Source organism: Cottoperca gobio, chromosome 1, assembly GCF_900634415.1.
Source record: "Cottoperca gobio chromosome 1, fCotGob3.1, whole genome shotgun sequence".
Classification (NCBI taxonomy): domain Eukaryota; kingdom Metazoa; phylum Chordata; class Actinopteri; order Perciformes; family Bovichtidae; genus Cottoperca; species Cottoperca gobio.
Window position 1 is genome coordinate 7,804,089 of NC_041355.1, and position 10,197 is coordinate 7,814,285.

The 10,197-nt window shown below is 40.6% G+C and overlaps 1 protein-coding gene across 2 annotated transcripts in view; it reads left to right on the plus strand.

Moving 5' to 3' along the window:
* The window catches only part of fbxo41 (F-box protein 41), a 51,380-nt gene that overhangs the window by 37,745 nt on the left and 3,438 nt on the right, over positions 1–10,197 (plus strand). The window contains exons 6-13 of one of the 2 annotated variants that reach the window (XM_029433063.1): positions 440–825; positions 6,823–7,061; positions 7,172–7,287; positions 7,714–7,866; positions 8,013–8,108; positions 8,232–8,350; positions 8,980–9,138; positions 9,462–9,577. In XM_029433063.1, the coding sequence (XP_029288923.1) occupies positions 440–825; positions 6,823–7,061; positions 7,172–7,287; positions 7,714–7,866; positions 8,013–8,108; positions 8,232–8,350; positions 8,980–9,138; positions 9,462–9,577 (1,384 nt within the window). The remainder of the gene's footprint in view (positions 1–439; positions 826–6,822; positions 7,062–7,171; positions 7,288–7,713; positions 7,867–8,012; positions 8,109–8,231; positions 8,351–8,979; positions 9,139–9,461; positions 9,578–10,197) is intronic. The other variant, XM_029433072.1, reaches the window with a different exon arrangement.

Consider the following 10,197-nt stretch of genomic DNA (forward strand, 5'->3'; position numbering starts at 1 on the left):
TTTGTGCAAATTATTTAGCTTTTTCTAAATTTAAAATAACACCCACCTTTTGGCTTGATTTGATCGTGTTTGTTAAAAGCAGAGCTGGTGGTGAATCATGAACAGATGTAAGGAATGTTTCAACATTTTGTGAAACGTTCTTATTCGTTTTCTTGCCAAGAGTTAAATGAGAAGATCTATAGCACTCTCTTATTTGTTTGTTTTAGTATGAAGCTACAGATAGCAGCCGGTTAGCTTAGCTTAGCATTCAGACTGGAAACTCTTAGTACTTTGAAATTATTTTCTGTTTGGCACTGCCTTTCATTAAATTAGATTTGGACTATTTATTCATATTATGTACTATAATACAAGTGCACTGTGTTTTCCTGTTTAACCTGTTTATTTTGAGGATCTTATTTAAATCATTATCTATAGTTCACTTCCTTCTCTTTTCCCGCAGAGCGTCAGGTCGGATCAAGTCCGTCTCACAGGGCTCTGGAGGTTACGACAGTGACAGCGTGGAGATGCATGCCATGGAGGACTGTCCCGACGCTCAGTACTACATGCAGTGCCGGCTGGGTGAGGGCGGTTACGAGCGATCCACTGGATGTGGCGGTGGTGGGTCGAGGAACTGGGGTCTTCGTAAACAGGCTATCCAGAACTGGCAGCGGCGACCTTACAGGAACAGCACTGAAGGAGAGGAAGGAGACGTGTCCGACGTGGGTTCCCGGACCACTGAGTCTGAGGTGGAGATGTGGGAACAAGAGAGGAGAGCTGTGGCTGAAGTGCAGCAGTCGGCCCCTCCCTATTCTCACCACGGCAGGTCAGGATATCGCCCTAACACAGGTAACGGCTCTCTGGGAAGTACAGACACGTTATTCTTAGAAATGTACACACTCACACACTCTCTCTCTCTCTCTCCAATCTTATATCCAGACACATGGGAGCCAGGATTTCACAAAATAAAAGCTTTAAAATGACTCCAATAAGAGCAGGGACTGATGTGTATCTAGGTCAGGTTGAGTTGCTGTAATGCTGCTGCTGGAGCTGTGTCACTGACCAAAGCTCGTTCTACAAACTGAGGGTGGATCAGCTGTGAGCATATGTGCTAAACATGGAGGAAAGAGGCCCCATATCTGCTGCAGTGTGTAGACACAGCAATGTAAACACTTCATGAAAAATGACTTAAACACTGCGACAAATGTTTAGTAGAGGTTTTACTTATTCAAATCATGAGTAGGCTATTAGGATGTGGCGGCCCCTCATTCTTTAAAACTGATTGTCCTTTCCCTTTTTCCCCTAATACATTTGAACTGAATGTCCCAATTCAAAGTTGATTGGAGGGTTATTCAGATCAGCTGTTGCACAGGGAGTGGGGCCTTGCTCCTAATTAAGAATTGGGAGCAGCTTGGTGCATTTCCCCTCTTGGCCAATCAGGTTATGAGGTGGGGAATCACACTCTTATTATTATCATCCTTCTTTGACTTAATGCAAACCTCATTTCAGCCAGAAACCTAGTTTGAGTGATTATTAGAGAAACATATTTCCCCTAGGTTACCTGCATCAGGGCAGATTTTACTTGTATTTGTGCAATAATTATTGCTTAACTTAATGCAGGCTTTATTTTCTTTATTGTTTTTTTTTTTATCATACACTTTTCCTTATTATCAAGGAGGCGTTTATTTATTATTGAAGAGGCATTTTATTTTAATTGAGGCATTTCATTGTAAAAGGCCCTTGTGTGATTTGTTTCTCCAAGTAAATAGTTAGAATTGTTATGGTTGGATACACATGTATAGAGAATGTAGAATATTTCCTCTGACGTTGGCCTTATATAAATGAACTTGACCTGACTAGCTACAGTACAAAGCAAAACATGGTCAGCGATTTAGAAGGTCAGACAGTCGACACTAATTTACTATTGACTATTTAATAAGTCCAGAATTACATTGACAAAAGAGAGCTGCAGTTTCAAGCTCATACTAACTCAGGGTGTATAAATCCTGCTATTTGACACTGCAAACTAATAGGATCCATCTTGGTTTCAATGCTTACAATATGATTTAACCAGCTCAAGTCCTATTTACCTGAGGTGTTTCCACTATGTTGTTTACCACCAGTGTGTCTTTTATATACGAGTAAACTGAGTCATACATTGCTGTTGTTACTATAAAATGTATGTGCGCTGTTTGACTGTTGTATCATCTCAGTTCCTCCTCTGATTCTAATCAGTTCTAATCTCGCACTAACTAACATTCACTTCTACACGTGATCCGCCAAGTCAGACCGCCAATCATGCCCGCACATTTCTTCAGATCCTCCACAGATTGTGCATCTCTCTGTTAACTTAATCTCTGCCAAAATCCTTAAACTCACTGCTGCTGCCCTCCATTTGTCCTCACCTGCTGTCGGGTTTCTTCTAAATACCAGGTGGACTGAGGAAGTCCGGGAAAATGGGCCAGAGTCCTATGACACATTGGTATGAACTGTTATGACTGCCTCAATTAACTCAAAGGTTTTTTTTTTTTATCTCACGTAACACTCAACATGTTACTGGCATACCTCTGCTCTGACGTAATTCTCTTTATTGGGAGAGTCTCTGCCAAGTTTTATCAGATGGTATGTATCTACAAGCACACAGTTTTTTCTCAGCATGTAACGCACTGCTCGGCTTTTTTAGTGCATTTTGCAGTCTTGAGCGTAGGTGGTGTGTGTGTGTGTGTGTGTGTGTGTGTGTGTGTGTGTGTGTGTGTGTGTGTGTGTGTGTGTGTGTGTGTGTGTGTGTGTGTGTGTGTGTGTGTGTGTGTGTGTGTGTGTGTGTGTGTGTGAGAAGAAAGAAAGAGAGAGAGTGAGAGTGTAAGTAATGGTGCATAGCCCCGATGGTTTCTTCCAAGGCCAAAGATGAAATGAGTCATCTCCGAGCAATCTTGCTGCGAGGAATCAGACGGGCTCGGATTGGACATGTGGTATCAGCCAATACATAGCAATAGAAGGAAAGAAAAGATGGAAAGAAGAAAAAACATTATGTAATCTCATTTAGCTTCTTGTTGAAGGTTGGCGCCACCATGTGACAGAATATCTTTAACATTGTTTATGTGGCATTCATTTGTATTTGCGCTTTATTAAATTGTAAAACTGTAATAGAAGTAAAATCAGTGAATTAAGACCAGCTCTCCAAGAATCGAGTTATAAATCATTTGGTCTTTTTTTTAAATGAGCATTTACATAAACATAATCAAGTTTATTTATTTTGCAGTTGTTCAGTAGGAAAATCAACGATAATAAAGTGCTTTACAAAATACAAAAGAAATTATAAGAACAATCAAGCAAATAGTAAAACAAATGAAGTGAAATAGCAACAACAAAATCAGGAAAAAGGATAACATACCAAATATAGAAACACATACACACAAATGTAGCCGCACGTTCTGAAATGTTAAAGATGAGATAGGATGATTTTGCTTATATGTCTTTATAATTGAGGGTGGAATCAATCAACATTTAATCGATAATGACAATAATCTTTAGTTGAAGCCCTATTAGAAAGTGGACCAAGTGAAGACTGGAATTGTCGATGTAGATGGTCAGGATCAACTAAAAGTCCTCCTCCCATGTCTCAGCTTCTCTTTTCAAGGCACAATCTGTACATATATAGAGAGATTTCTTTGTCACACATATCCGTATGGCAGAAACGTACGCCGGCGCATATGAAAATGTGTCAGAGTCCAAATACGTCCAACTTTTAATCCGATCGGAAAAGTGAACGTATACAGATACGCATGTCTGGCCTATTGATAGAGTATCACTTACTAATACAAAATGTATCAGGCGAATGCCCAACGAATGCATAACGTATACAAAAATATGGCGTATACAAAATATCGGCAACACGCTGGTTTACGTTGATCTAAGGTAAGGTATAAGTAATATTCGTTAAGAGCAGGCGGTGTTACGCTGGGGTGCGTTGTTGAACGCTGAGGCCGTGAAAATGTTTTGAGCATGTTTAAAATTACCGGACGTACCCGACGTGTGCTTCATAAGACATGCAGACGTTAGACATACGTGAATACAGAATACGAAGTTTAATATTTACCTACGGAAATATAGTACGTGAATACCTACGTGACTACGTTAGAGGTACGTTAGATATAGGCTACGTCAGCTGACGGTGAATCCCTACAGCCAATGTATTGATAACGAGTGGATAACCTATTCCTACCCTATGTTAAGATGATGCCTGACGACGGAGTAACTTATTAAACGTGTTTCTACAGTACAGCTAGCGTTCAGCATGTTAGCTGACAGCACGTTCTCCAGCATCAGCATGACGTGAACCAAATGGCACTTTTCCAGCTCCGTTGGCCAGACGCTCTGATACGTTTTAAATAGGTAAGTGATAATCTATCAATAGGTTTGACATACGTATAATAATTTGTTATGTATTCGTTATGTATACATCAGCTACAACACCGCTGTGGAAAAGTTGGACGTATTTGGACTCTGACACATTTTTTGCTAATTTTCATATACGCCGGCATGTTTCTGCCATACGGAGCTGTGTATGTCTGCCGTGTTCGGCTTATCGTCTGCGTCCTTCAAACGATCACAACTTACCCTTAATTTATATCAACCTATTGCCGATATCGGCATATGTTTCTGTCATACGGATATGTGTGACAGGGCCTTTACCTTCAAAGCCATGTCGTTTTCCAAAAATCAATGCAGGGATCTAATGATTAAGTCCGTCAGTCTCTTTTGATTTAACTGTAGTGGACAATCCCCACATTGTGTTAACCTCTTAACGGATGGTGGGCCGTTCACACGTTAAGAGGCACTACAGCTGTGCCAGTCAGCTGTAGTTGGAGTTATTGCGCAATGTCACATATTTTTAGAAAGCTTCGAATCTCATCTATTTAGTGAGATAAACTGTTTTGAGATCAAAATCACAACAGCAAGTACAGTAGGCATATCACATAAGCAAGCACACTCACAGTCAAACCCATAACTTACCTATTAGGTCTCATTATTGTCCCGTCGGCAGTAATGATAAAAGAAAAAAACACTTCCGGTTTCATTGTCGATGTCCACACATCGTTTCCAGTACAAAACATTTCCATCTTCAACATAGTCACATTGATAAAAGCCCATGAACAGCTGTTGCAATCTGTGAAATCAGCTAATCATTTGTGAGATGTTTTTCTTCACACGGAGCACAGGAGCAGTCTGTCTGCATGCGCCGCCGAACACCTGATACCCGCGTGGAGTGCGGGCATCAGCTGTTCGATTGACACTTGGTCTTAGCCAATCGGAGCTTCGATGGGTTTTTTACAACCTTCATGAGCCAATGAGTGTCAAGTTGATAAGAAAGTGCCCGCCCTCTTCTTTTGTTACAGACTGACCCAGGATCAGCTCAGCGTCCTGGTGGCGCGCGCATGTATAGACAATGAACGCCTCGCTCGTTAGATGCGTCACTTCCCATGGTTTGTTTTTTCAAAATAAAATATATTTTCTAAATTATATTTATTATTTATTGTTCAGAAGAAAATACAAAAAAAACATTAAAATATTAGAAATAAATGTCTTTATACTTCACTTACTCTGTGTGATTACTACTAACAGGGAATATGGGTATATAATAGTGATAAATAAATAAAATATTTATTAATAAATATTATAATATGTACATATTGCACATATTGGTGTACGCCTGGTGTTACTCTTAGAAAAACCTGTCTAATAAATTAAGTTTTTATCCCTTTTTATCTGAAATTGGAAGTTTTACTTCATAGCACTTGGTTCTATGTTTTGATTGTGTTTTTCAGTCCATACCTACCAGCTATACCCATCTTCAGGCATCTTTTTCAACAACAAACTTCAGGCGGAGTGCTTCTGGCACTGAGTAATATGGCCTGAATATACTGAATTTGAAGAAAATACACTCCGCCTGAAGTTTGTTGTTAAAGGGATAAAAGGGATAAAGACTTAAACATATTAGACAGGTTTTTCTAAGAATAACACCAGGTGTTTACAAGCTGTGTATTTGAAGATATTATAATATTTATTGATAAAAAGGCCATAAATAACTATTGGCCTTTACTATAAATAACTATTATATACCCAATTATCCCTGCCAGTAGTAATGAACACATTTCTTGTAATAGTTTTGTGGTTTTTTTCCCCCGGGAGTCTGGGCTGCTGGTGGCTCCTTCCGTAAACAAAAGAAGAGGGGTGGCACTTCCTTATCAAGTTGACACTGATTGGCTTTGATGGCTGTAGAAATCACATGGAAGCTCCGATTGGCTCAAATGAAGTGTCAATCTAACGCCTAATGTCCGCCCTCCACTGGGAAGCAGCCGTTTGTCTATGCTTGCAGCAAGAGTAACATTTTCTCCTTGTGAAAGAAAAACATCTCACAAATCGATCAGCTGATTTCAAAGATTGCAACAGCTGTTCATGGGCTTTTATCAATGTGACGATGTTCAAGATGGATATATTTTTACTGGAAACGATCGTGTAGACATCGACAATGAACCAGGAAGTGTTTTTTTAATTATTATTACTGACTACAGGACAATGAAGAGACTTTTAGGTGAGTTGGCTCAAAGTTATGGGTTTGATCGTGAGTTTGCTTGCTTGTGTGAGATGCCTACTGTTGTGATTTTGATCTCAAAACAGTTTGTCTCACTAAATAGACGAGATGCGAAGCTTTCTAACGATGTGCGGCATTGCATAAAAACTCCAACTACAGCTGACTGTATACAACACACAGGCACAGTGCACACCAGGAAATAGGCCGTTAAGAGGTTAAAGGGGTGAAAACATTCTGGCTTTTTCTTCCCACAGGTCGGTCTGATGGGGTCTACAACAAGCCATGCCGCCATGAAAAGAGCCCGTCCAGATCCAACGAGGTGATCAGTCCAGAGATCCTGAAGATGCGTGCAGCTCTCTTCTGCATCTTCACCTACCTGGATACTAAAACCCTGCTGAGAGCGGCTGAGGTCTGCCGTGACTGGAAGTTTGTGGCTCGTCACCCGGCTGTGTGGACCAGAGTGCTGCTAGAGAACGCTCGCATTTCTTCCAAGGTGCATAGTGAACATTTTAGATACTATGTGCAGTACTATGTGGTGCATTTAGCTGTATTGTCTTTGCTATGCATTATGAAGAGTTGTTCACTGATCTCCATGTTTCTTAGTTCCTGAGCACGTTGTCTCAGTGGTGCACTCAGACGCACTCACTCATCCTTCAAAACCTCAAACCAAGACAGAGGTGCAAGAAGGAAACCAAGGAGGAATACCTTAAAAGCACACGGTGAGACACACAGAAATACATCTTCACACAGTTTCTAAAGAAATACCACTATTCGGTACTTTGTTTCTTTGATAAGCACATTTGTTTGCGAACTATTTAAGTGAGTGACATACTAAATGACTCCTCAAACAGTGATTGATGAAAGGAAGTCAGCAAGAGGAACATAAGAGATTGAACACTGATGTGTTTGTGCTGTTTGCTTACGATCAAAATGTGCAAATCAGTTTTAATGTCCGGAAAGAAGACCAGTTTGATTTGAGTGTTTAAATGTGCTGCTTCCTTCCTGCTTCTTTTGCTGTACACACTGGAGGAATATTTTATCATGTGCTATAAATGGTAGAAGTGCTGTTCTGAAGGCCAGGAAAATTACTTCTTCTGTCTCTGTCTGTCTTTTTCTGTTGACCTTCCCTCACGTTGCCATCTAAGTGGCTGTCTGGAGGAAGGTCTGGAGGCGTTGTTAAAGGCCACAGGAAGTAACCTTCTGATACTGAAGATTTCACACTGCCCCAACCTGCTGACTGACCGCTCCCTCTGGCTGGCCAGCTGCTACTGCCGAGCTTTGCAGGCTGTAACCTACAGGTGGACCAGCAGTCCTAGTTCCCATCTCTGCACAAATATTACAGTTTAACCCCAGTGACTTTAATTTATTAAGGTTTGAGCTGTAGACATACAGTGTCACATGTGTGTAATACAAACACAAACTGTGTACACGACTTGCGTTCCAGAAGTGCTACAGATCCAGTCGGTCAGGAGGTGATCTGGGCCCTCGGAGCAGGCTGTAGAGACATCATCTCCCTACAGGTGGCGCCATTACACCCATGGTAATAGAGAGAGAAATATACTCTTCCTCTGTAACTTTTGAAAAATACCAAATATTCTGTTTGCTATGAAGTCAGAGCTTATTTCATGAATGAACATGGACTGTATTGTTTTGTCTCTTTTAGCCAACAACCTGCTCGGTTCAGTAACCGCTGCCTGCAGACGATCGGAAGATGTTGGCCACACCTCCGCGCTCTTGGAGTGGGCGGGGCTGGATGTGGCATTCAGGGGCTGGCCTCCCTAGGTAAATATGGCTTGTAAAACTACCACTCAAATTTTTTGGTAAATTCCTCTCAGAGATTTTAGTCACAGCACAAAAAGTACATTATAATTGTGAAGTATTCAAATACCATCACACTGCCTTTTTAAAATCATAACCATAGTCACATATGCAGAAGCAGTAAGGGGACAGAAGTAACATTGTGGGTAAGATGATTAAACAATATTATTGTCACATTAGGGTGTAAACTAGGACAGAACAGATACTGCATTTAACCAGTTTTAGTTTGTATAACAATAGGCCTTATCCACCAATATTTTCCTACATTAGCTCTAACACCAGACTCTCCAAAACAAACAGCAGTTCTGAAGTGCAGGTACTTCTACAGGAAGTGAACCAAACAAGCTTCATTTTTACTGGCATCAGAAACAAAAACAAGATGCACTGTGATGCTTTTACTTGTTCAGTGTTGATGTGTTAGTGTAGTGTTTATTTTAAAAGTAATAACTAAAAAGTATTATAAATGATAAGAATATTATTGTAGAAGAAATTTCTTGAATGAGGCCCAATGCACTATTGGTTGAGACCTACTACCACTGTAACCTTTTGCTGTTTTCTATTATCGTGACACCACCCTCCTCTGTATCCTCCAGCAAGGAACTGCATGCGCCTGCAGGTGCTGGAGTTGGATCACGTCAGTGAGATCAACCAGGAGGTGGCAGCAGAGGTTTGCAGAGAGGGCTTGAAAGGTCTGGAGATGCTGGTGCTCACCTCCACACCAGTCACCCCCAAAGCACTGCTTCACTTCAACAGTGAGTTTGAAAACTGCTGTACTGATTTACTGTCTTAAATCCTGTCGCGAATATACAACATTTAACAGTTAAGTGTAATATTGTCGCTCTGATGCAGTGCCTAATGCTGATCACACAAGCTGCAAGTGTGCATTAAATGATTGCAATCTAATGCAATATGTCTGTGAAATAAAGGTATAATTAACATATATGCAAACTATTGTGGGTACTGTTTAAGTTTTGGATACTTAAACAATGTACTATTATGGTTATTTAAGTTCAAAAGTGTTATAAGAACACCTTGTTGACGTTGGGCTGCCTTAATCCTCCTTCATCTCTTGCAGGTGTTTGCCGTAACCTGAAGTCCGTCGTGGTTCAGATTGGTATAGAAGACTACTTTGAGGACCCCAACAGCCCTGAAGCTAGAAAATTATTCGATGAGATGGTTAACAAGCTGCAGGTAACGGCACACATCACCCACTGCTAACACGTGCACAAGTTTAAATGAGGAAGAAACCAATCGAGACCCTTGAGCTTTCCTTCTGGCTGAACTTAGCATATTTTGTGTACACATTTCGGTTCCCAACACGAAGAAACATATTGTTTTTGGTTTTCGCGCATACTTATTATTTTACTGTATAACTACTCTGTCATCCATTGAGTGCAGTGTTGACTGAGTAATGGCTAACAGGGAGGTTAACTCTGTTTAGCACTTTTATTCTGAATTTAGTTTCTTTTTTTAGCCAACATGTCCTTGGAGTTTTGCAGCACTGTATGCACATGACTAACACCGTGGCCAATACTTGTTCGGTGGATGAGATACATCTATTTTTATCACAACACCGTTTAAAACATGACTCGATCCTTGAAATCCCAGTGATGGTTGGCTGTGGATGTGCTGGTGCAGGGGTCGGGAACCTTTTTGGCTGGGAGAGCCATAAAAGCCAAATATTGTTTTATGTATTTCCTTGAGAGTCTTATATTTAATACATTTGAAAGCGTGCATTTTTTAAGAATAACACGTCTCCGAGTACTAATAGCAGTATCAGTGTTGCATTGAACAGGTGCTCTTATTATTAA